At 45.0% G+C, this 27,932-nt stretch overlaps 1 protein-coding gene across 2 annotated transcripts in view; it reads right to left on the bottom strand.

Moving 5' to 3' along the window:
- The window catches only part of nudt4a (nudix (nucleoside diphosphate linked moiety X)-type motif 4a), a 68,226-nt gene extending 40,507 nt beyond the window's left edge, over positions 1-27,719 (bottom strand). For both annotated transcript variants that reach the window (XM_069909308.1, XM_069909309.1), the window contains exon 1: positions 27,383-27,719. In XM_069909308.1, the coding sequence (XP_069765409.1) occupies positions 27,383-27,481 (99 nt within the window). In that variant the 5' untranslated portion in view covers positions 27,482-27,719. The remainder of the gene's footprint in view (positions 1-27,382) is intronic.
- Between the last annotated feature and the right edge of the window lie 213 nt (positions 27,720-27,932).

The following is a 27,932-nucleotide window of genomic DNA, read 5'->3' as shown; positions in this document are numbered from 1 at the left end:
TCTGATTTCCAAGTAATGGCTATGTACTTCCTAGAAACAGCTCATTGTAAAAATTGAATTTGATACATGATTACCCTTAATTTAGATCCAACCACTTTAATATTACCCAACAAAAATTACATCTGGTTCTGTGGGAATTTAAACTCTAATATTTTCTCCAAAAAATTTCCAACTTCTAAGCTTAGTAGAATGAAAAATGAACCAACTTCCTGACCACATAATATTGGATCCAATTTTTTAAATTTTTGAAGAGTTAAGTATAATTGAGAGAACATTCTGTTGTGTTTAAAATGTGCTCTATAAATAAAATATTCAATTCAATTCACAATTGGAAAGACAAGTCACTTCAAAGAATAGACATCACATTGCAGATGACGTTCCAGAGAGAACTGCCTCTTCCACCTTTGCTTCCCTCCTCAGCTTTGAAATGTTGAATGCAAGTGGAAAGAAATATGCCTAAAATCCAATTTAAAAATTAGAGCTGTAAAACTAAACAAATCAACTCCGTAACATTTTTCAAAAAAAAGCCTTATTCACAATAAATTTACAAAGGAAAACCGTTGCATCTTCACATCTTCAAGTATTATATCCATGCCTTTCCATCAATGTCGATGGCTACAAGTAAAAACACAATGCTGAAGAAATTGCAGATCACAGTTGGGTAGGATTCTTTGTCTTTGCTTTATAAATTATGTTGTGTGACCCAAGCTTCTCCAGCATTGTGTTTGGACTTCAATCACTTCTGTGTTTCACTCCACAATGTACACTGTTACATTAGTTCTCTATTTAGCATCATTGCCAACATTGTGGCACCTTGTCATTCCATCCACCCCACCCCTTGGAGTTTGAGAGACTTCCCCCCTCGGTCTCAGCCCCTCAATGCCTGGTACAGGACTCTAGACTGCGATTCTTCCCCGTAGAGCCCTCTAGTTAATTCCACCAAGCCTCAGTGGCTCCCTCAGCAGATTCTCCTGCAACCTGGAATGTGATAATTGGATACATTTATCAATCATAGTTCAGTATTCACACCACCATCCCCTCAAAACTGATCAGCAAACTCCAAGTCCTGGGGCTCGACATCTCACTGTGTAATTGGATCCTGGATTTTCTCACTTCTAAACTACAATCAGAGAGGATAAGCAAGAAGATCTCTGCAATCTCCATCAGTATCGGAGCACCACAGGCCCACATTCTTAGCATCCTGCGCTATTCTCTTTACACCAAACACTGTGTGGTGTTATGACAACACCATCATCTACAAATTTGCTGACATTACCATTGTAGTGAGTTACATTAAATGGGGATGAAGAGGGAGATTGAAAACTTGGCTGAAAGGTGTACTAATAACCACCTCTCATTCAATGTGACCAAAACCAAAGAGCTGACTTCAGGAGGTGAAAGCCAGAAGTGTACAATCTAAAAATAATTGGAGGAAATCAGAGGTGGTTTTGATGGGCACATTTAAATTCTTGGGAACCATCATCTCGAAGGATCCTTCCTGGACCCAACTTAATAATATCTTGAAGAAAGCATATGAATGCCTTTAATTCCTCACGAGTTTGCAGAGGTTGGGTATGACATCAGTATCCTTGACAAAGTTCTGCAGATGTGTGGTGGAAAGAGTGCTGACTGGCTGATGTGGGGGCACCAATAACTAGAGTTGAAAGTCCTGCAAAAGGTATGGGACCCAGCTCAGTACATCACAGGCAAACTCTTTCTACCATTGAGAAAATCTACATGGAACGCTGCCATCTGAGAACAACGACATCAAGGATCCACACCACCGAGCACACATTCTGTTCTCACTGCTGCCTCAAAATTCAGACCACCCAATTCAGGAACAGCGGCTACATCTCCACAATCCGACTCTTCAACGTACTCAATCGGAGTCTCACTGAAGGACTCTTGCTTTGTACATAATTTATTACTGAATATTTATTTTCTGTGTTGCAATTTGTTTGCACTTCCTTCTTTGCTTCTCTCTTTTGTATGTGCATCTTTTCTGGAGTAGTTTTGTTTTGCCTGGCCTGCAAGAAGGAAAATCTCAGGGTTGTATGTGATGTCATGTACATACTCTGACAATAAATCTGAACTTTGGCAGCATTTCCTCAGTGCACTGGAGGTCCAACAGGTTTCTGCCATACCAATGGAAATCTTTCACCTAGAGATGGTCCTCCAACAGCTCTGGATGAATAATGCAGCCAATAACCTAATACTAAGAATAGCCAGTTAAGCTTCCAGCACCAACTGGCTGTAGCATTGGTATTAAAAGTTCTTGCTTTCCACCTCCTGGAGGTGGCATTACCCTCTGCAATCTGCATCAATTATTGCTGATTCTTAATAATTTACTATCAATAAGTACAAAAAAAAATCAAAATAATTAAAAGATTCAGATCTAGTGAATGAAGAATATAGCCTATTTGCCGTAACTGTGCATTTTTCATTACATAAATTGTGGCTATTTTAAGAATTCCAAAATGCCATAAAATGATAAAGCAGGGCACATTGGGTGTGTCAGAAGGAAGATAAAACAAATATATCCCATAACAAACTTATTTTTGGGCCCCAACTGGAAACAAATCTTATGAAAAGTAGAAAGTATTTGTTTGAAATTGAGATACCAGAAGAGATAAAATGACAAACCAATTGCCCCTTTGTGCTGCAAGCTACTACAAAGCAAGCAGATGTATCGATAGGATATACTACCACCCAAATCTCTCAACCCTGCTTGCAACTGTTTTGTAGCTTCAGCAAACCCAAAAATTAACAAGGATACAAAATTCTATCCTTTCACTTTCTCCCTTTCCACCATCTTAGCCCAAAATAACCCTTTTTGATGAAGAAGCGTTATGTTAATGGTGAATACTCTGTGCTTGTGTTTTGGTTTTGACTGCAAATGTAGTTTGCAGAACATTTCTGCTCAGTTAACATGAGTGATCCAGACAGAATTGCCCAAAACTTCAATGCAAGTTCAAGTTTCAGCATCTCATCTTGCAGTCACACTGGTCTTCAGATCTCAATGAATTCAACAACTTGAGTGAATCAGGCTCCTGTTTGTCAGAACAACCAATCTGTTTACTCAAGCTCAAGATACTTTATCATCCTTACTTGCAAACAGTACAACCCAACGAAACAGTGTTCTCTGGTCCATGGTGCAAATGCACATATAACCTATACATATACACAGAACCTATAAACATATTTAAAAAGTAATATTATTAATAAATAATAGTCACAGGGAGTTGTTTTAGCAGTTATTCAGCAGTTTCACTGCCTGTGGGAAGAAGCTGTTCCTCAGTCTGGTGAATCTGTCTCAATTACCTCTGCATTTCTTTCCTAACAGAAGTAGCTGGAAGATGCTGGGTGTGGGGAGGTAGGGATCCTTGCAGATTTTGCAAGCTCTCTAAGCAACATTCTCTGTAAATACTTGTGGGGGAGAGGAGGGAGTCTTCTGTAATCCTCTCTGCCGCTTTTATGGTCCTGTGGATTGCCCTCCAATCCAATGCTTTATATCAACTGTACCACACTGTGATGTAGCCAGCTCGGACGCTCTCAATAGAGCTCCTGAAGAAAGCTGACATAATGGTGGCCGGCAGTCTTGCCTGCCTCAACCTTCCTGTCAAGTGAGGAGATACTGTGTTCAGGATGAGTCACTTCTTAAGTGGACTCCATCAAATTTGATGCTCTCCACTACGGGGTTATTGATATGTAGGAGGGAGGTCATATCTAGACCTCCTGAAGTCCACAATCATCTCCCTTGTCTTGTCCACATTAAGATTCGAGACAGTGGTTATACATTTTTAATCTTTGCGATATAAAGGGCACTGTTTGACCTGCTGAGTTTCTCCATCATTGTGCTTTTGTTTTTACTTGAGATTCTGCTTGTATTTCTTGCACCATTTCATGAAATTTTTCATCTCTGTAGTATGACTCACCGTTTTTGCTGAAGCCAACTACGGTCATGTCATCTGCAAACTTGAGGATACTGTCACAGCTGGATCTGGCATTGCAGTCATGGGTCTGCAGTGTTAACAGGAGCGGGCTAAGCACAAAGCCCTGAGGTGCGACAGTCCTTGAGCTTGATGTTCCTGCTGCCAACCCAGATATCGGAAATGTGTTGAAAGTAACCCTGTTTCCCTTCATTGTCAATCGAGCTATCTCCCACATTTCCTTCATTTTGCAGAGCTTGCTTGTGTGTGTATTTGCACCACAAACCAGAGAATGGGGTTTCATTGTGTTGTACTTTTACAATTGGATGATGAACTTCAATTCCAACATTTTTCTACTCTGCAAAAAAGACTTGATATTTACGCTTTTTCAAAATACTAAATACAAAAGTATCAATTGTCCACATTTTGTTTTTTGTGAAAGAGTAGCGAAGAGTAAGGTATACACTTGCTGTCTGTGCAATTAACACCAAACTGGAGATGTAAACTCATTATCTGAATGTCAGTACAATGAATAAACAGTTAAACCAAATTAATTACTAATGTTCATAATTGTCATTCCTAAAAATTCAAGCTTACCTGGACACAAGATTAGAGGAACACAGACAGTAGATACTGGAAATAATGAGCAAACAATGAGCTAGCTTTTTGAACTCAGCCGGCAAGACAGCATCCATGTGTAGAAGTGGTCAATGTTTTGGGCTGGACCTTCTATCGACCAAGATAAACAGTCCACGTGTATTCAGGGGAAAAAAAAGAGGTCGAGGGACGAGCTAAGAGGTGATAGAACAGAAGGCACGAGAGGTGGAGACACCACCAAAATGGAGCAAAAGCTAGAGAAAAAAAAAAGATTGAATCAATGGAATTGGATGGGGGCTTTGGGTTACCCAAATTTGGAAAAGAAAACACACAAATGTTCACACTGTTCGGCTGACCAGGAAGAATACGTGTAGTTCCTTAAGTTTACATTTGGCCTCACCCTGACAACCGATGAGGCAGAGGACAGACATATCTGGGTAAGAATGGTTGAGGAAGTTGAAATGGTTGTTCTAACTTAGATCCATGAACAGAAGCAATCACCCCATCTGCATATGGTTTCACTAATGTAGAAATGGCCAGAGTACACAAAATGCAGTAATCACGCCCTAAGGCAGTTCGCACTGTAATCACAGAAAGTGCAAAACTTGTCCCTTTCTCTTCCCCCTCACCTTCATTCAGAGCCACAACAGGCCTTCCAAATGAGGCAGAGCTTTACATGTGAATCATCTAACCCAATATACTGCATTTAGTGCACTGTGTGGCCTTCTCTACATTGGTATTGGTGTTTAGTCTTCCCACTGCTCTATTTGAGCTTCCAGTAGTCAACCATTGACATTTCCCGTCCATTGTCGAGGCAAGGCTGAACACAAACTTGAATATTAATTTCCTGCTTGATAGCCTTGAACCCAATGGCATGAACACTGATTTTTCCAATTTTAGGTCACTTCCATCCAGCTCCACTGTTTCAGTGATGCTGTCTGACCCACTGGGTTCCTTCAGCAGCTCCTGAGATTAGATTTAGAGGATTCTAGTTCACAAATTGTTTTATTGACAATACAGAATTGTACAGAAAATTTGGCTATTCAGCTTTGCTTAATGTCACAGATCAAGTAGATCAGATTGTGGAACAAAAGTCAAATATCTACCTTTAATAAAGGCACCAGAATGCATCTGTTGAGCAAAAATGAACTGCATTCAAGAAGTAAGTATGTAAGCATATAGAAGACAAGAACCCATCTGTACAAAAGTGCAGGCGTTGAGAATTAATCCAAATCTTAAATATGGTAAATGTCACCTAGTGACATCACCTAGTTGTCCTTTGATATAGAGTGGAGTACAATCTACAAAATGACTTGTTGGAAGTGGCTCATCCATAACCCCTAATCAAATTTCTAGAAGCTTTTGTAAACAGACCAAATTATTTCTGAACTTGTCATTTGCATGCAATACACTATTCAATTTAGTTAAAAACAACTGAAATAAATTCAAATTTAAAAGATTAGAATTTTACACCATTAAAATTTGACACGGTTACTATTTTCTATTCATAGCTGGGATTAAGACTTGCTTCAACTCATCGTTGAAACAATACCCTTGCTCTGTATCCCAATCCATTATGGACCATTCCAGGAGGGTAGCCATCTCCAAGGAAATTAATGATAGCCAGTACCAACATCCATTCCACTATCTGGTGCATTAGAACCCTCTCTGATAGTACCCAACTCCAAAAGTTTCTGAATGCACAAGCATTTTATTATGTCCAGAATTACTCAATGTCATTGGGATTTCCCTGGGGCTGAACAGTTCCTCGATGCTTGTTTTCAAACAGACCTTACAGAGTTACAGCTAGATTTTTGAAGCTTCCCATCTCAGAAGTTAAGACCATCACAATGCAAATTTGTCATCTCTCTTCTACCAGTGTCGTTGATTAGCAAAACAAGGGTGGGTTGGGATTGACAAAGTTCAACTTGTAATTGCTGTTGATCCAGAATTATTTTCAAAAATATACACCCATTTGGTGTAAATAATAATTGAAATAGTGCCATAATGAGAAATATTTGGGAAAATACCTGACCCATGATTTCAAAATGCACAAATACAAGTCAATATATTACTAGAGCTCAATAATCCATCAGCTCAGGCTACCACCAGGAGACAAAATAGAAGCCTAACTTACTAATTTATTGTGGTTGGCGTAGCGATTAGTGCAACGCTGTTAGAGGGCCAGCAACTGGGACCGTTGTTGTAAGGCGTTTGTTCTCCCCATGTCTGTGTGGGATTTCCCCAGGGGCTCCGGTTTCCTCCCCCTTTTGAAACGTACTGGGGGTCGTAGGTCAATTGGATGTAATTGGGCGGCACAGGCTCGTGGGCCAAAATGGCCTGTCTCCTTGCTAAAATTTTAAAAATTACCCATAAATTTAGTTGCCATTGACTATATTCTGCAGGAATAAGGCACATGCTAACCAAATTTTTGAAATAAACAAGCAAAAGCATGCCTCTTGCAAGCTGTTTTTGTAGAAAAACAATCAAGATCAAGCAAGCATTGACAGGATTACCGTGCAACGTTGGTTTTGGTACAACATAATTCAGCAGCTATTCAAACTCTCCCATTCTGTACCTCGACATACATGAAGCTCCACTCTCAAACAAAAGTGCTTTGATTTTATACAACCCAACTTTCCAACAGTTGCACTAAAGTTACAAAATGACAGAAAGAACACAGGATATGATTATACTCCAAATCCAACAGCTCTTTTATGCAGGTAAAAGATGAGGGGTGCCAAGAAAACTCAAAGAATGCACTATAAAACTTAAGAGTAAACAAGCTTGAGGGTATTTTAATAAAGGGTCTTCAAAACCACAACAAGAATTCATTAGCCAAAAGAAACTATTGTCTCCATACTTGAGAGAAAGATAGTGCAAATATAGAACTAGGTTAGGGACAGGCAAGCTATTTTTTTTTTAAAAAACACAAATTCCAAATCATTGAGGAAGGAACTTTGAGCAACTGGTTGGGACAATTTGGCCCAAGTTGGAAGTCTTTGACAATGGCACTGGAAACTGGAAAACATTTACAGATGTGCAGTGGAAAGTGTGCTGACCAGCAACATCATGGCCTGGCACGGGGGGCACCAACACCAGAGTAGGAATCCCTGCAAAAGCCCAGTATATTACCCTCCCCACCAACGAGAGCATCTAGATGGAACGCTGCCGTCGGGCAGCAGCAATCATCAAGGATCTGCACCACCCAGACATGCTCGGTACTATCAGGAAAGAGATAGGTGCCTCATGACTTGTACCACCAAGTTCAGGAACAGTTGCTACCCCTCCACCATCAGACTCCTCAACATCAAACGCAGAGAATAATTTAAGGAACCTTACTTTGCAACTATTTTTTTAAATTCATTTTTCTTCTGTATTGTAGTTTGTTTACATTTCTCTTTTGGTTACTCTTCTTGAATTGTTTTTTGCTCTACCAACAAGTAGAAATTCTGCCTGGCTTGCAGGAAAAAGAATATCGATGTTGTATAGGTTGTCGTACATGTACGTTGACAGTAAATCTGAACTTTGACTTTTAACTTGGGCCAAAATGTCCCAACTAGTTGCTCAAAGTTCCTTCCTTGTCCATTGTATAGTACAGAATCATATCCCAGGATCTTTCAGGTTAAAGGAGAATAATTACCTTGATGAAGGAGTCCTACAATTCTTTTCAACCTGATCAGTTCTTCCAGAAAATTGGTTTTTTTCCTCCAGATTCCAGCAATAGCAGTCTCTCTCAAGTCTTCAGAATAATGACCTATTCCTAGTGCAGAGATTTCAATCCTTCACACCCCTGGGATATACCAGCATGACCAGAAACAAAGTATAACGAGCTCCAAATAATTTTCCCCAACCTGTGCATGATCTTCAGTCTCAACAGGCTAATTAACCTCATCCCAATGCTTCTGGAATTAAGGGTCAAATTAGTGCTGGAAAACTTCAAAATCCCAAACTACTGTTTAATTTTTTTGTAAATGTTTTGGTTCAGAGTTGCTCAACAAGAACTTGACAGCAACCCATTATACATTCTGCATTGAATTTGAACACAGAAGTCTGCATCGTTAGCAGATTTACAGCTCATGCTCCCATTGACGCAGAGACCCAAGCATGAAATTACTAACAGTAATCCAGAAACCAGAACAAACATAAAACAAGCTTGAAGTAAAAAATATCCATCTATAAACACTATAGATTTCTTCCCCAAAGGGCATTGATGAACCAGATGAAGTTTTACAACTATCTATTTGTTTTGTGCAGTTGGATAATCATGTTGAGGAACTTTGGGGGACATCCGATGCGCTCTAGTATTTGCCAAAGCCCTTTCCTGCTCACGGTGTCGAAGGCTTTGGTGAGGTCAACAAAGGTGATGTAGAGTCCTTTGTTTTGTTCTCTACACTTTTCTTGGAGCTGTCTGAGGGCAAAGACCAAAGACAAGGTCGGGTCAGATACAGCAATGAGCTCTCTGAACCCTTCTCCATTAACAATGGCGTGAAGCAAGGCTGTGTTCTCGCACCAACCCTCTTTTCAATCTTTTTCAGCATGATGCTGAACCAAGCCATGAAAGACCCCAACAATGAAGACGCTGTTTACATCCGGTACCGCACGGATGGCAGTCTCTTCAATCTGAGGCGCCTGCAAGCTCACACCAAGACACAAGAGAAACTTGTCCGTGAACTACTCTTTGCAGATGATGCCGCTTTAGTTGCCCATTCAGAGCCAGCTCTTCAGCGCTTGACGTCCTGCTTTGCGGAAACTGCCAAAATGTTTGGCCTGGAAGTCAGCCTGAAGAAAACTGAGGTCCTCCATCAGCCAGCTCCCCACCATGACTACCAGCCCCCCCACATCTCCATCGGGCACACAAAACTCAAAACGATCAACCAGTTTACCTATCTCGGCTGCACCATTTCATCAGATGCAAGGATCGACAATGAGATAGACAACAGACTCGCCAAGGCAAATAGCGCCTTTGGAAGACTACACAAAAGAGTCTGGAAAAACAACCAACTGAAAAACCTCACAAAGATAAGCGTATACAGAGCCGTTGTCATACCCACACTCCTGTTCGGCTCCGAATCATGGGTCCTCTACCGGCACCACCTACGGCTCCTAGAACGCTTCCACCAGCGTTGTCTCCACTCCATCCTCAACATCCATTGGAGCGCTCACACCCCTAACGTCGAGGTACTCGAGATGGCAGAGGTCGACAGCATCGAGTCCACGCTGCTGAAGATCCAGCTGCGCTGGATGGGTCACGTCTCCAGAATGGAGGACCATCGCCTTCCCAAGATCGTATTATATGGCGAGCTCTCCACTGGCCACCGTGACAGAGGTGCACCAAAGAAAAGGTACAAGGACTGCCTAAAGAAATCTCTTGGTGCCTGCCACATTGACCACCGCCAGTGGGCTGATAACGCCTCAAACCGTGCATCTTGGCGCCTCACAGTTTGGCGGGCAGCAGCCTCCTTTGAAGAAGACCGCAGAGCCCACCTCACTGACAAAAGGCAAAGGAGGAAAAACCCAACACCCAACCCCAACCAACCAATTTTCCCTTGCAACCGCTGCAATCGTGTCTGCCTGTCCCGCATCGGACTGGTCAGCCACAAACGAGCCTGCAGCTGACGTGGACTTTTTACCCCCTCCATAAATCTTCGTCCGCGAAGCCAAGCCAAAGAAAAGAAAAAAGATTTGTTTTGTGATCAAATGCTAAATCGTTAACTGAAATTCAAGTCCACAGATGCCCTGGAGTCTATCAAAGCCTAGATTGTCAGTCCAGTTATTAATACAGTACTGTGGAAATGCCACTTAATGCTTTACACATCGTTCAAAGCAGGGAATTATACTCTTATAGTCTCATGGTCAAAAGTTATCCTTCAATAAAAATAGGCAGGACCCCACCCCCGGTCAGGATCACGTAGTGTATAGGAAGGAGCTCACTATATGCAAAATGACTATGGCCCCTCCATCCAAAACTCGACAATGCTAGCTTTAAAAAAAACTCTTTCGGTACATCCAAGAATTGCAAAAAAAATAAACAATCTCAAGCTCCTCACAAGTTTCCATAAATTAAGATGACTCAACCAATTATTCAAGCATTTTCCCCCAATTTCTAGCAGTTTAAACCATTACTGACATCTAAGGTGCATTAAGCCACTGCTCCTCAATTGTTAGCACAAATGGGCATATTTTCCAATCAATTAAGATTTGGAGACTTTACAATGCCTTCCATATCTTGGCATATAATTTTTATTATTTCTGTGGATTCAGCTTCTTTACTCACAAGGCACATTTTATGCCGATCCAAAGAGCCCAACACCAATTTATCAGATGATTTTCCTACATCATTCTTCTTTGGCTTGGCTTCGCGGACGAAGATTTATGGAGGGGGTAAAAAGTCCACGTCAGCTGCAGGCTCGTTTGTGGCTGACAAGTCCGATGCGGGACAGGCAGACACGATTGCAGCGGTTGCAAGGGAAAATTGGTTGGTTGGGGTTGGGTGTTGGGTTTTTCCTCCTTTGCCTTTTGTCAGTGAGGTGGGTTCTGCGGTCTTCTTCAAAGGAGGTTGCTGCCCGCCAAACTGTGAGGCGCCAAGATGCACGGTTTGAGGCGTTATCAGCCCACTGGCGGTGGTCAATGTGGCAGGCACCAAGAGATTTCTTTAGGCAGTCCTTGTACCTTTTCTTTGGTGCACCTCTGTCACGGTGGCCAGTGGAGAGCTCGCCATATAACACGATCTTGGGAAGGCGATGGTCCTCCATTCTGGAGACGTGACCCATCCAGCGCAGCTGGATCTTCAGCAGCGTGGACTCGATGCTGTCGACCTCTGCCATCTCGAGTACTTCGACGTTAGGGGTGTAAGCGCTCCAATGGATGTTGAGGATGGAGCGGAGACAACGCTGGTGGAAGCGTTCTAGGAGCCGTAGGTGGTGCCGGTAGAGGACCCATGATTCGGAGCCGAACAGGAGTGTGGGTATGACAACGGCTCTGTATACGCTTATCTTTGTGAGGTTTTTCAGTTGGTTGTTTTTCCAGACTCTTTTGTGTAGTCTTCCAAAGGCGCTATTTGCCTTGGCGAGTCTGTTGTCTATCTCATTGTCGATCCTTGCATCTGATGAAATGGTGCAGCTGAGATAGGTAAACTGGTTGACCGTTTTGAGTTTTGTGTGCCCGATGGAGATGTGGGGGGGCTGGTAGTCATGGTGGGGAGCTGGCTGATGGAGGACCTCAGTTTTCTTCAGGCTGACTTCCAGGCCAAACATTTTGGCAGTTTCCGCAAAGCAGGACGTCAAGCGCTGAAGAGCTGGCTCTGAATGGGCAACTAAAGCGGCATCGTCTGCAAAGAGTAGTTCACGGACAAGTTTCTCTTGTGTCTTGGTGTGAGCTTGCAGGCGCCTCAGATTGAAGAGTCTGCCAACCGTGCAGTACCGGATGTAAACAGCGTCTTCATTGTTGGGGTCTTTCATGGCTTGGTTCAGCATCATGCTGAAGAAGATTGAAAAGAGGGTTGGTGCGAGAACACAGCCTTGCTTCATGCCATTGTTAATGGAGAAGGGTTCAGAGAGCTCATTTCTGTATCTGACCCGACCTTGTTGGTTTTCGTGCAGTTGGATAATCATGTTGATGACCTCACCAAAGCCTTCGACACCGTGAGCAGGAAAGGGCTTTGGCAAATACTAGAGCGCATCGGATGTCCCCCAAAGTTCCTCAACATGATTATCCAACTGCACGAAAACCTACATCATTATAGATGCATCAAATCACACTTTGAAGAATCAACACGGGTCAGGCCTGTTAATTCTCTCAGAAAAAAGGATCAGATCTTGTAGTTAGGGATGTTATTGCAAAGAATGATCACAGTATTATTGAGTTTCTCATACCAATGGAGGGTACAATAGTTCAGTCTAAAATCAGTGCATTATGCCTCAACAAGGGAAACTGCATGGAGACCAGGGAGATTTTTCAGTGCTCAACAAAAATACATTCCATTTAAAAACAAAGGCAGTGAGGGTTGAGGCAGCTAGTGTTGGATAACTAAGGAAATAAAGGAAGGCATCAAACTAAAAGCTCATCCGTACAAAGTCGCCAAGAGCAGTGAGAAACTAGTAGATTAGGAAAACTTTAAAAAGCAACAAAGAACCACAAAGTGAGTAGATTATGAAAAGAGATCAGCACAAAATATAAAAATGGACAGCAAAAGTGTTTATAATTATACAGAGTGGAAAAGGGTGGCTAAAGGTTGGTCCCTTGGACAATAACAAAGGGGAATTGATATTGGGCAATGAGGAAATAGCTGAGGTTTTGAATTACTATTTTGTGTTGGTCTTCACAGTGGAGGACAAGTTTACCATGCCAAAGGTAGACGTTATGGATGTAATGAGAGGAAAGGACCTGGACACAATAGATATCACTAAGGAGGTTTTCTGAGCAAACTTGTAGGTCTAAAGATTGACAAGTCCCCTGGTCCTGATGGAATGCATCCCAGGGTACTGAAAGATATGGCAGAAGTAATAGTAGAGGGTTTGGTGATAATTTACCAAAATTCTCTGACTCTGGGCAGGTCCTGGCAGATTGGAAGAGAGCAAATGTCACGCCACTATTCAAAACAATATGTAGGCAAATGGCAGGGAACTATAGTGCAACATCATAGAAACTATCATTAAAGAATAAATAGTAAGGCAAAATGGATCAATCAGGCAGATGCAGCATGGATTCAGCAAGGCAGGTACTGTTTGGAAAAACTTACTGGAGTTCTTTGAGAATGCAACAAGCACGGTAGATAGAGGGGAGCAGATGGACTTTGGTTACTTGAATTTTAAGAACATGTTCTTAAAAGGTGCCACATGAAAGACTTGTATACAAGATAAGGATGCATGAAGTTGGGGGTGATGTATTTAGCATGGATAGAGGATTAGTTAATTAATAGAAAGCAGAGTTAGATTACAGGAATGTTTTTCTGGTTAGCAATCAGTGGTGAGCAGCGTGCCTCAATGGGTCAGTGCTGGGCCTGCAACTGTTCACGATATGCATTAACGATGTAGAAGAGGGGACTGTGTTTAGTGTATCCAAGTTTGCTGATGACACTAAATTGAAGGGAAAAGCAAATTGCACAGAAGATACAGAGAGCCTGAGAGAGAAATAGATAGGTTAAGTGAGTGGACAAGGGTCTAGCAGAAAGAATACAATTTGGAATGAAAAAGGAAAATGGCAAGCAATTGAAACATGTTGCTGTGCAGAAGGACTTGGGAGTGCTTGTGCAGGAATTACAAACAGCTGGTTTGCAGGTATAGCAGGATATCAAGAAGATAAATAGAATGTTGGCCTTCACTGCTAGAAGGATTGAAGTTAGGAGCAGGGAGGTTATGCTACAACTGTGGTGAGGCCGCAGCTGGAGTACTACATACATTTCTGGTTTTCTTCCTTGGGGAAGGACGTACTGGGTACAGAGGAGATTCACCAGGTTGATTCCAGAGATTGGTGGGGGGGGTGTGGTTAAACTATGAGGAGAGTAAGTCAACTAGGTCTGTACTTGGTGGAATTTATAAGGATGAGCGGGATCATTATAGAAACATAAAATCATAAAAGTGGTTTCAATTGGTGGGAGAGACTAGAACTAAGGGATATAGACTCAAGACTGAGCTCAAGGTAAGGAGAAACTGCTTCCCCCCCCCCACCCCCCCGCCAAAGGATGGTGAATCAATGGAATTCATTGCCCACTGAAGCAGTGGGACAAGACTGGATAAAAAAATTTAAAACATAAGAAGGAATTAAGGGATATAGAGAAATGCAAAGTAGATGGAAATGAGCCCCATCATCAGGTCAGCCATGAATGGCCAAGCAGGGCCGACAGGCCAAGCAGGGCCGACAGGCCAAGCAGGGCCGACAGGCCAAGCAGGGCCGACAGGCCAAGCAGGGCCGACAGGCCAAGCAGGGCCGACAGGCCAAGCAGGGCCGACAGGCCAAGCAGGGCCGACAGGCCAAGCAGGGCCGACAGGCCAAGCAGGGCCGACAGGCCAAGCAGGGCCGACAGGCCAAGCAGGGCCGACAGGCCAAGCAGGGCCGACAGGCCAAGCAGGGCCGACAGGCCAAGCAGGGCCGACAGGCCAAGCAGGGCCGACAGGCCAAGCAGGGCCGACAGGCCAAGCAGGGCCGACAGGCCAAGCAGGGCCGACAGGCCAAGCAGGGCCGACAGGCCAAGCAGGGCCGACAGGCCAAGCAGGGCCGACAGGCCAAGCAGGGCCGACAGGCCAAGCAGGGCCGACAGGCCAAGCAGGGCCGACAGGCCAAGCAGGGCCGACAGGCCAGGTGGCCTACTCCTGCTTCTATTTCTTGTGTATAAAAGGCATGAGAACTGCTGCCATCTACAAATTGACCAAAATAGTCATCTTCAGTTTCTGTATTTACTTACCCATTTATCATTTTTCTGCAGCTTACAACTTAGTCCTCAAACCAAATACAACCCAACCCAGGGAACAATTATTTCAGTCAATACGTCAAACAACTTCAACTTTTGGTCTTAATATTTACTCATTTTTCACAGTGAATTGATTATTGCTCTGTAGCTGCTCTTCTGAAAACCAAAAGTACAGTTGTAATCCTTTAACTTGTAAGTGCAGAGAATTTTAAAAGCACCAAGTAAAAATAATACTCCCATATCACAAGGACACAGTATTTATAGCTCAGTAGTTATACTGCAAACAAGGTAGCAGTTGAGGAGTTTAGAGTTTTGGTTTTAGAAAACCATTTTGAATACATTCAATAAAGCAATTTACCTTTCAATTTGACATTTTGATCAATTCCTTTGCAAATTCCATTTTCCTATTACTGAATTTTGAGTATTGCTGACCCAAAGCAGATGATTTATACACCTTTTTAATTTCATTAATTTATCCATTATGATTCCACTTGCAAACTCCTGAATGCCAGCCCCTGCCACATCAGAGTTTTTCATTCCCCATTCTCAATTTACTATTTAGTTTTCTGTAGGGCTGCCAAATTTGCCACCTAATTTTTTTTTTTTAATTTTCATTTTTCAAACCTTGTTTTTAATAATGGATTCAAAGTCATACGCAAGCCACCCCTGGGATATAAGCATTTACAAGCAGACTTGTGGACACCCCTTACATACAAGATTCCATACAACAAATTCAAAAGTCCAATGTTCGTTTCATCTCTCGCCACTTTTAGTAATTAGATTCAAATTAGTCATATGCACTTTTGCTGTCATGAATGCAGCTCCCATAACTGAATGGTTTTTTGTGCATTTTTCTGATGTACAGACACCCATAAAGATGGGACCTGGGGAGGGCCTGCATTGGCCATTCTACTTAAATGAGCCCATCTCCTCAAGGAGTGGGCATCGCCCAGTGAGCAATGCAACTTCCGCTGAAATGACAGAACTGAATACTCAGCTTGGCTTCTTTTCATAAATATTGTTTCGTGGAATATTATCAGCACTGCACAATCTTGACTCCCAGATGCTGTATTTTATTACTCCAGTAGCTGTGTTTCTGTGGACATGTCAACTTTTATGGTTTTCACGTGGGTTTCCTGTGCCTATTAAAACAAAAAATTTTGGCATCTACCTAATCACGTTTGGGCATCATGAACAAAGAAGAAAGAAGCCTCAGTTGTTAATGAGGTAAGAATATGGTAAGATTCCCCACATCCTTTTTAAATCCTGCCAGCAAAATTGAAGCGGTAATGCAAAAGGTTTAAGTCACCAAAATGTTGACATTTGCAATGGTTCACTTTTATCAAGAGTCTAATCACCCACTCTTGATTTACAATTGCATTACCATCACTGAATTCCACACTATCAACATCCTAGGATCTGCAAAGATCAGAAAAGGAAATGGAGCCAGAGGAAGGTTACTCGCATCATATAGACAACAATATCTTTGGTTTTGAGGATAGGTCAAGCTGGATACTCTTGATAGAGGTTTACAAGATTATGACTTCTCTATGGATTATCACCTCATCATGGTGGAGAAACTTGTGTGGTCCCGAGATCCCGAGAGTGATGCCATTTGGAGCTATGTTCCTGGTAAGGCCACCCATGGCGGTAAGGTCAAGGGTGAGATCCCTGACAAAGAACAATCCAACCCAGACCTCAACAGCAAAGCAGGTAGATGAAGTTACTTTGTACTCGACAGATGAGCAGGCAGATGACGGCTGCAACAAATCAATCATCTCCAATCATCGTGGTTTCCATGTCGTTGGAATTAGCTGACCACATTTATGAAGTATCGTGCACTTCTTGGAGTGTAACATTAAGTAAATTTTAAACAAATACACACACAGGCATCTTCGCTCTGTGGAAAATGGATCGAAGTCCATCATTCTCAACCTCAAGGGATAGCCAAGACTGATGACAAGATTAAAGTATAGACAGATGCCAGTAGACTTTTTCCACTTAGATTAGGGGAGATAAATAAGAAATTGAAAGGGGAAAGGTTTAGGGAGAACATTAAGGGAAAGTTCTTCAGAGAGGTTGGAGTGTGAAATCAGCTGCCATCTGATGTGGTGAATACAGGCTCAATCATGTTTAAGAATAAATTGGACAGATGCATGGGAGAGGTCTGAAGGGTTATGGAATGGGAGCAGGCCAGTGGGGCTAACAGAATCATGGTCAGCACAGACTAGAAGGGCTGAATGGCCTGTTTTCAGTGCTGTAGCATTCTATGCTGGAAGTCAGCCTGAAGAAAACGGAGGTCCTCCATCAGCCAGCTCCCCACCATGACTACCAGCGCCCCCACATCTCCATCGGACACACAAAACTCAAAACGGTCAACCAGTTTACCTATCTCGGCTGCACCATTTCATCAGATGCAAGGATCAACAACGAGATAGACAACAGACTCGCCAAGGCAAATAGCGCCTTTGGAAGACTACACAAAAGAGTCTGGAAAAACAACCAACTGAAAAACCTCACAAAGATTAGCGTATACAGTGTGTCATACCCACACTCCTGTTCAGCTCCAAATCATGGGTCCTCTACCGGCATCACCTACGGCTCCTAGAACGCTTCCACCAGCGTTGTCTCCGCTCAATCCTCAAAATTCATTGGAGCGACTTCATCCCTAACATCGAAGTACTCAAGATGGCAGAGGCCGACAGCATCGAGTCTACGCTGCTGAAGATCCAGCTGCGCTGGGTGGGTCACGTCTCCAGAATGGAGGACCATCGCCTTCCCAAGATCGTGTTATATGGCGAGCTCTCCACTGGCCACCGTGACAGAGGTGCACGAAAGAAGAGGTACAAGGACTGCCTAAAGAAATCTCTTGGCGCCTGCCACATTGACCACCGCCAGTGGGCTGATATCGCCTCAAACCGTGCATCTTGGCGCCTCACAGTTCGGCGGGCAGCAACCTCCTTTGAAGAAGACCGCAGAGCCCACCTCACTGACAAAAGACAAAGGAGGAAAAACCCAACACCCAACCCCAACCAACCAATTTTCCCCTGCAACCGTGTCTGCCTGTCCCGCATCGGACTTGTCAGCCACAATCGAGCCTGCAGCTGACGTGGAATTTTACCCCCTCCATAAATCTTCGTCCGCGAAGCCAAGTCAAAGAAAAGAAAAGCATTCTATGGTTCTATCCTGCTTTCTGATTCTGGACATAGTTCCAATGACAACTCACTCCCATCCAGGACAAAGCAACACTGGTTTACCATCCCATCTATCACCCACGATGTTCATTTCCTCCACAAAGAGCACAAGACGGCTACCTCATAATGCAATAGAGTTAACTCACATAGACTACTTCAACTTCCCAGACTAATGACTTCTATCACCAAGATTTTTTTTTTTTTTTTTTTTAAAAACAGTAGAAGCAAATTCAGGCCATTCAAACCCATGCTGCCCAATTAATCTACCAACCTTCTATGTTTTGAAGGGCTATTTCTTAAAATGGAGATGAAAGAGAATTAAGCCACATTCAATGGTGTAATTATAAAAGCAGGAAGCAATTTCAGTGAAGCATGCAAAATTCTTAAATGATTTGAAAGGATACCAGAATCTCCTGGCTGGAAAACCGAAAGCAACTATGTGTCATATTCTCAACATGATGAAAATTTTCCACACACTTTGGAATTCAACTGAAGGCTGTGGACCCTCTGTCAATGAGTACTGGCGGCACGGTTAGCACAATGCCATTACAGCACCAGTGATCGGAACCGGGATTCAAATCCCACATTGTCTGTAAGGAGTTTGTACATTCTCCCCACATTCTCCTCCCACCATTCAAAATGTACCGAGGATTGTAGGTTAATTGGGTGGCACAGGCAGACGGACCAAAACGGCCCGTTACAATGCTGAATGCACGTCCAAATACTTTTAAAGCCAAGATCAACTGATTATTGTATAAAGGAATTCAAGAATTACATTTATGTGAAATACCTTTTTTAAAATTCAAAGTTCATATTTATTGTCAGGGAACATACATGACATCACATACAACCCTGAGATTCTTTTTCCTGTGGGCCAGGCAGAATTTCTACTTAATTGGTAGAATTTAAAATACTATACTCAAGAAAACACAGACAAGAGTAATGGCAACAAAGAAATGTAAACAAATTGACTATAATACAGAAAAATCATAAATATTTAATAATAAATAATGTGCAGAGTCCCAAAATGAGTGAGTTTATTGTTTAGGAATCTGATGGTGGAGGGGTAGCAACTATTCTTGAAACAGGAGATATGAGTCTTGTGGCACCTATACCTCTTCCCTGATGGCATGGGTGAGAACAGAGCACTTCCTCAGTGGTGTGAATCCTTGATGATTGCTGCTGCTCTCCGATGGCAGCATCCCACATAGATTTTCTCAATGGTGGGGAGAATTCTGCCTGTGATGTCTTGGGCTGTGTCCACTACCTTTTGCAGGGCTTACCACTTTGAGGTGATCACTAGTCTGTACACCTCTTTTTAAAATCCACAATCAGCTCTGTGGATTTGGTGACATTGTGTGAGTTTGAGCTGATTAATAGTTCAATGGTCTGAGTATTTTGCTTAACAACATTTTCACAGGAACATCATTTTTTGATAGCTTTTTGTCCAACTTTCAAACTTGTGGGATACAAACCAAAAGGCAATTCTTTTTCTTTCCTTAGGCAAGCCTATAAACTAAAAAGAGTTCAATAAACTTTTATCAAAGTTCAAGGAGCAAATTACGAAATCTTATCTGATTAAAAAAAACCTTCTTCGTGAAACTATAATCTTTCATGAAACTTTCCCAAATAGTTAAAGAGGGTGGTTACAGGAAGGCAGTTCAACTAAATAACTATCTACTTTGTACTTCTGAAACACTCGTGCCTAAATTACACACCAGTGATGAATGAAATACATTCATTCCCAGCAGCTCTTCATCGAGCTCTGTGGTGCAAATCTATTGAACAATTATCAACCAGAGTATACTCTGGGCCTCACAACACAGTACATGTTTATGGCTTGGTCTCCTCCTCGAAATGACTCCATTCAAGTGAGCACGCCAAAGCACAAAAACACAGCTCTATAAACACTATATATGACTGTGGTCACTGACCAAAATTTACTCAAAAACAATGATCAAAATACACTTTCAAAATATTTCAGAGAACTTCCAGTTGGCTGCAGTATAGTGTGAGAGCAGCAATCAGATGCTCCTGCATACTTTAGTTTTTCCATCTACTTGGTTCTTTATTTTTTACCACCAAAGTGCTTCATATTAGACCCCTTTCCTTTCTTTTACCTATCCTTGGATTAAAATGGCCAGTAGAAGGGGTAAATGAGGGAAGAAAGAAGTGCCAACTATGGAGGCTATTTGTGAGCTACTGAATCAAAACACAGTTGTTCATGAACAACTTGCGTGAGCGTTTCCACAAAGTAGAAAATGCATGTTCCAGATTAAACGACATCAATTCAAAGCTAACTGCAAATGTTGCTAACCTGGAAAGCAGAAGCAGACGACAAAATATTCAGGGTTTGGCTGAATCCACTGAAAGTGGGCAATTTATAGAATTTTTTTTCCGAGTGGCCTTTGTGAAAGACCTGGTCCTGTCTCTGTCAGAGACTGATAGACCTCATCAATATCCAAGCCGGCTCCCATATATGAGCCCAATAAAGTAATAAAAAAAGACTATAAATGTTACTATTATCCATATCCAAACATGATTTCCCCAATTGTATTCTATACATTTAAAAGATATGTAAGCTCTAACGGTGTGCAAATCTGGATGTATGGAAAGGGGGGAGGAACTGTTTTGTTTTTGTTGTTTGTAAGAAAAAGTTTAATTTCTTATTATATTGATTATGTATATTTTTGAAAAAAATTCAAAAATATTCAAAAAAAAACCTACGCTGGCTTCTGATTCGTGAAGCTTGTCAAAGAGGGAAACTTGAATATCACAGCCAGCAAATCAGGATTGCTGTCCTGAAATTTTGAAGCTGTGTTAATGTTGGAGCTGTAAAAGCGTAGTTCCAAGCCTTCCTTGTCGTACCCCGCATGGCTCTGTGTTAGACTTTTTAAATGGTCATAAGAAGTGTCTGCAATCAATTGAAGAGGCTCGGATCTACCTTGATGGTCTCCCTACATCGCACCCAGTGTAAAATTCTACTCTATGATGAGTGAAGCTGATGGACTATCATTACTTTTAAGATTTCTTACACTTGAGTGAGGAATGGTTGGCTTTCCTCACTTTGGCAACATTTTGTGGGGTAATAAACCCAGTTGGGTTGTAGTTATGCATGCATTTTTTTTTGTATTAAATTAATTGAGCTATTAAATTTTTACTGGAAGAATACTGAGTATTATATATTTGTTCATCTCTCAGTAATAATGGTTCAAATCTTTATTTTATTATATACTTTTCAAAATTGAGAAATATTAAAATGTTTTTTATTTTTGTAGTCTCAACATAATTAGTATTGTTTGGAAGTGCTGAATTATATTTACATTAAGAAGAATGGATAACATAACCAGCAGGAAGATTTGTCTGGGTGAAAAGAGCATGCTGTTGGTGTCTTTAGCAGCTGTCTGGCTTTGGGATGGGGGGGGGGGGGGGGCTTGCTTTCTCAAGGTTGTTATTGGCTTAGAAATCTTTACAAGTTCTGACCTTGTATGGTTCACTTTCAGTTTATTACTAGTTTCAAATTTTTGCCTCAAGGCTTATACCTGGAGTTGGGATATTACTTGTGTTAATAATTTACATTATTAATAAAATATGGACAATGTTATTAATTTCCATAGTTGGAATATAAAAGGTTTAAACCACTCAGTTAAGAAAGTGCTTTCACATATTAAGCAACTATTGTTGCCTCTATTGTAGCTAGCTGCTACAAGCTACGGAGCCTATAGCACAGGAAAGGTTAGCTTTGAAAGAACACGCTGTTCCCAGAAAGAACGACACAAACCCCAGTTGGGGTTAACACACTCAGCTTTATTGGGCTCACAGCCCTACTTTTATTCTCAATCTGAGGGGTGTGGTCAAAACCCTCTCAGCACTGATTGGTGTGCTTGTGATCCGCTTTCAGGCCTCGTACAGCCTGCTGGATCGTCGTGTTTGTCCTTCATTTTGTGAGGCCCCATGGGGAGCTGCAAAGGGTTGCCACACTATTGTATTTTTACAAAAAACATTGTTATCATTCTTGCCTTATGATAAGGTAGAAGGGCAGCATTTTCACACTTTCAGGCTAAAGCCAGGGCGATCTGGTTCTTATTAATCAAAATATTCCTTTTGTTCAACAAATGGTCATTATATAATTTTTCCCCTCCAGGGGAAACTATAATAAAATGGTAGTTTCTGCTAATGTTTATGCCCCTAATGTAGATGATGTGGGGTTTTTTTTGAACTTTTTTTTCCCCTTCCCTACTGGATTTAAGTTTATACTCTGGAGCTTGATGGGGTCATTAATTGTTGGTTGGACCCTGCTTTGGATTGTCTCCTAACCCTACCACAAATTAGAAAATCTGCCTCATTAATTCATTCTTTTTAAAAAAAAAATCAAACTATGGCATTTTTGATATCTGGTATTTTCTTTATATAATAAGAGAGAGTATTCTTTCGTTTCACAAGCTCATAGTTTTTGCAATTTGATTATTATCTTACCGATAATCAACTGATTCACTCTGGTAATTATCAGAGTATAATATCAGATCACGGCCAGTTGTATTATCTATGATTCTTCCTGGCCTATCAAATAAGACACTGGTGTTTCAATTCGACTTTATCAAATGACTGATATTTATGGAGGAACAGATAACTTTTTTCTATGATACAAATGCTTCATGAGAAACGTCTAGTTTGCTTGTTTGGGATGTTTTTAAATCTTTTATAGGGCCCATATGACAAAGGTTAAATCATCTTGTATCTATCTAGATGCAAGATTCTTGTGATAAATGCAAGAGAGGAGCAGTTTCTCTAATTAACAGGTTCTGGATGTGCCCTAGCCTTGGAAAATACTGAAGGGATGTGTTTCAAACTTTATCCCTAATGTAGATCTAGAGCCTAATTCTTTGGTTGCTCTTTTCAGTACCACTGGAGATGCAATGGAGGGATGCCTACCCATGCTCAGTGGCTGAGGGACATTACGTCCTACTTAAATTTAGAAAAGATTCATTACTCAAACATAAAGTTTCAAATGTCGTGGGGACCATTCTTGAATTATTTCAACCACCTCTATGTATAATAGAGGTCCTGAATTTCAGTACTTTCCCATTTTACTAAAGGAACAAAATACATTTTTTAGTCATACAATGTTGGTATGGGGATGGGGTTTAGAGACACGGCTATCCATGATAAAATTATTATTAGATGTACTTTTGTATTATGGATGCACCTATGTACCTTTATATTTTCCTGAGCTAAGTAATTTGTCATTTTAATTGTGCATTCCATAAATGTTTTGTATAAAACTAATAATATTAAAAAGAAAATATTTCATACATCTTCTCTGCTTATTACAGTTAACCAAACTGTCACAACAGAAGCCAGAATCTCCATTAGTGGACCAATGACAGCAAAGCACAATATATGTATCAAGAATATCATCTCTCGACCCCAACTTCAAATCTACAATTACCATTCAAATGCAGTCTGATGCCAAATGTTTACATTCACGCAGCTACCAGTCAAGGATAAGAGATAGAAATGGATATAGTACAAAGGGCAACAGGATTGTGCACTCAGTAGACCAAATCAAATAGAATCGGTGCTGTAAAATTAGTACTGTACAAAAAAAACTCCTCCCTCCCCACTAATTGTCCCTTTGGCATCTACCCCTGCGACCAGAGGAGATGCTCCACTTGCGCCAACACCTCCTCCCTCACTCCCATTTGGGACCCCAAACAGTCCTTTGAAGTGAAACATTTCATGTGAATCTGCAGGGGATCATCTATTGCATATCCAGGGCTCCCCTCGTGGCCTCCTCTACATTGGAGACTCTGGATGCAGACTGGGAGATCGCTTTGTCGAGCGCCTTGGCTCTGTCTGCCACAATAGCATGGATCTCCCAGTGGCCATTTCAATTCCACATTCCATTCCCTTGTGTCTGTCCATGGTCTAATGCATTGCCAGACTGAGACCACCTACAAATTGGAGGAACAACACCCTCCTCCCCTCCTTTCCCCCAGCTCTCTCCCCCCCCACCCCCTTTTCCCCGTCTCCTTTTGCCCAGACACAAGAACCTCTCCCCTTATCACAACCAATCTTCTGCTGATCTGGATTCCTCCCCCACCTGGCATTCTGAGTTTTTCGCTCATTCTGCTTCTGCCTTGAAGAAGGGCGCAGGCCCAAAACGTTGGCAATACATCTGTGTCTCCTATGGACGCGGAAAGACTAGCCAAGTTCCTCCAGCATTTCGGTGTTTTTAACTACAATCACAGCTTCTGCAGACTTTCATGTTTCCCTACCAGTCATTTGAGAAGGCCTACCATCCAAAAATAAGGAGAAACACGTGGAAAAGCAATATTATCCATTTCTACCCATGGAAAACTTGCTGAGCTCCTCCAACAATTCTTTGCTCAAGATTCCTGCACCAGTTTTAGCCAGGTATCAGATTTAATCTTCTGTCTCTGGGAAGAAATGTTTAAAAAAAAAATCACAATTCTGTCCCTTACAATCAAAGCACAAGACAACTGGACAGGAGTACCCAGCCTGGAAACACAGGGTCAGAACGCATTCTTCAGATTTCTCAATAACAAAGATGTCCTGCACCCAGCAACAATTTACCCCAGTGAAACCCAGAAACCGCCTGTTCTATCATGAACTCATTTGATCGAGAGAGATCCCTAGGTGATGCAGGGGTTCATTTGCTTTCTACCAAGCCATGCATGTCTCAGTTAACACCTATACAATGAAGGTTACTCTCGCTCGTTCTTCTCAAGTGGCATTCTGACGGCTACTATAGAAACAGGGACAGCGACTAACCAAGTCTGAATGAGAGGGGATTCACTCTGCCTGGAACTGTCCTGCCAGACCAGAATCCATTAGAAATAACTTCACAGCTACCTCTGGAGGGAAGTGTTAACTCATTTAACCACATGATGTTATAGGTTTAAAAAAGAAAGAGCTGGAGCCCACACACTGGAGGGGGGGGGAGAGCGCGCCCATGGAGGGGGGGGAGAGCGCGCCCATGGAGGGGGGGGAGAGCGCGCCCATGGAGGGGGGGGAGAGCGCGCCCATGGAGGGGGGGGAGAGCGCGCCCATGGAGGGGGGGGAGAGCGCGCCCATGGAGGGGGGGGAGAGCGCGCCCATGGAGGGGGGGGAGAGCGCGCCCATGGAGGGGGGGGAGAGCGCGCCCATGGAGGGGGGGGAGAGCGCGCCCATGGAGGGGGGGGAGAGCGCGCCCATGGAGGGGGGGGAGAGCGCGCCCATGGAGGGGGGGGGAGAGCGCGCCCATGGAGGGGGGGGAGAGCGCGCCCATGGAGGGGGGGGAGAGCGCGCCCATGGAGGGGGGGGAGAGCGCGCCCATGGAGGGGGGGGAGAGCGCGCCCATGGAGGGGGGGGAGAGCGCGCCCATGGAGGGGGGGGAGAGCGCGCCCATGGAGGGGGGGGAGAGCGCGCCCATGGAGGGGGGGGAGAGCGCGCCCATGGAGGGGGGGGAGAGCGCGCCCATGGAGGGGGGGGAGAGCGCGCCCATGGAGGGGGGGGGAGAGCGCGCCCATGGAGGGGGGGGAGAGCGCGCCCATGGAGGGGGGGGAGAGCGCGCCCATGGAGGGGGGGGAGAGCGCGCCCATGGAGGGGGGGGAGAGCGCGCCCATGGAGGGGGGGGGAGAGCGCGCCCATGGAGGGGGGGGGAGAGCGCGCCCATGGAGGGGGGGGAGAGCGCGCCCATGGAGGGGGGGGAGAGCGCGCCCATGGAGGGGGGGGAGAGCGCGCCCATGGAGGGGGGGGAGAGCGCGCCCATGGAGGGGGGGGGAGAGCGCGCCCATGGAGGGGGGGGGAGAGCGCGCCCATGGAGGGGGGGGAGAGCGCGCCCATGGAGGGGGGGGAGAGCGCGCCCATGGAGGGGGGGGAGAGCGCGCCCATGGAGGGGGGGGAGAGCGCGCCCATGGAGGGGGGGGAGAGCGCGCCCATGGAGGGGGGGGAGAGCGCGCCCATGGAGGGGGGGGAGAGCGCGCCCATGGAGGGGGGGGAGAGCGCGCCCATGGAGGGGGGGGGAGAGCGCGCCCATGGAGGGGGGGGGAGAGCGCGCCCATGGAGGGGGGGGGAGAGCGCGCCCATGGAGGGGGGGGGAGAGCGCGCCCATGGAGGGGGGGGAGAGCGCGCCCATGGAGGGGGGGGGAGAGCGCGCCCATGGAGGGGGGGGAGAGCGCGCCCATGGAGGGGGGGGGAGAGCGCGCCCATGGAGGGGGGGGGAGAGCGCGCCCATGGAGGGGGGGGGAGAGCGCGCCCATGGAGGGGGGGGAGAGCGCGCCCATGGAGGGGGGGGAGAGCGCGCCCATGGAGGGGGGGGAGAGCGCGCCCATGGAGGGGGGGGAGAGCGCGCCCATGGAGGGGGGGGAGAGCGCGCCCATGGAGGGGGGGGAGAGCGCGCCCATGGAGGGGGGGGAGAGCGCGCCCATGGAGGGGGGGGAGAGCGCGCCCATGGAGGGGGGGGAGAGCGCGCCCATGGAGGGGGGGGAGAGCGCGCCCATGGAGGGGGGGGAGAGCGCGCCCATGGAGGGGGGGGAGAGCGCGCCCATGGAGGGGGGGGAGAGCGCCCATGGAGGGGGGGGGAGAGCGCCCATGGAGGGGGGAGAGAGCGCCCATGGAGGGGGGAGAGCGCGCCCATGGAGGGGGGGGAGAGCGCGCCCATGGAGGGGGGGGAGAGCGCGCCCATGGAGGGGGGGGAGAGCGCGCCCATGGAGGGGGGGGAGAGCGCGCCCATGGAGGGGGGGGAGAGCGCGCCCATGGAGGGGGGGGAGAGCGCGCCCATGGAGGGGGGGGAGAGCGCGCCCATGGAGGGGGGGGAGAGCGCGCCCATGGAGGGGGGGGAGAGCGCGCCCATGGAGGGGGGGGAGAGCGCGCCCATGGAGGGGGGAGAGAGCGCCCATGGAGGGGGGAGAGAGCGCCCATGGAGGGGGGAGAGAGCGCCCATGGCGGGGGGAGAGAGCGCCCATGGAGGGGGGAGAGGGGAGGGGAACTCCGGCCATCGCCTCATGGAGGCGAGCGGCTCGACCACGCCAGACCTCCATTCGCCCCGAGACAAGAACAAAAATGGAGAAAGAGAAACCCGGTTGGGGGGGGGGGGGGGGGGGATGCATCTCCCCTCCAGACACGTGCCCGGGAAGGGCGGCAGAAGCCGGAACCGGGCACCGGGGACCGGTTGGGCGCCGACCCCATGGAGTGTCCGGACCCGCCGGCGGCAGGATCCCTCCCCCTTCCTAGTCCCAGTCGGCCCTCACCTCGTCCTCGCACTCGCTCTTGAAGCAGAGACACGCCGCCCGCTTCTTGTACCCCTCGCCGTCGTAAGTCCGCGTCTGGTTGTCTTTAATCTTCATCATCTGGCTCCGAGCGGGCAGCCGCTACCGACGCTCACCGGGCGGGAAGGGGAGCGCGCTTCACCGGGGACACCCACACACAAAATGAATATCACTTGGAGACAGAGGTCGCCCACGCTCTCCCCATCCGCTCAGCCACCTCGTTACTGCCCACTGTGTCGCTCCGATCTGCCGGCTTCTCTTATTTAAAAGGAGCCGCATTCGGACTGCACGCTTCCGCCATCTTGTACGCAGGACGTCCCGCGGCAGGGGCGCAGTGCGGCATGGGAAATGTAGTCTATGGTGGCTCGGCTGCTGGGCTGTGCTCAGGCATCAAATGTATGGGTCTGACTTCATCCTCTTGGTCTTTCATGCCCTGTCAGCAGTTGGAAAATGAAAAGAGACATCATCTAATCACAATGGATTGAGCCTATTAATTCAGGAGTATATCCAGTAAAATCCCTAAATCTTTATA

This window comes from Narcine bancroftii, chromosome 13 (assembly GCF_036971445.1).
Source record: "Narcine bancroftii isolate sNarBan1 chromosome 13, sNarBan1.hap1, whole genome shotgun sequence".
Lineage (NCBI taxonomy): Eukaryota > Metazoa > Chordata > Chondrichthyes > Torpediniformes > Narcinidae > Narcine > Narcine bancroftii.
This window is presented reverse-complemented; position numbering and strand designations above follow the sequence as displayed.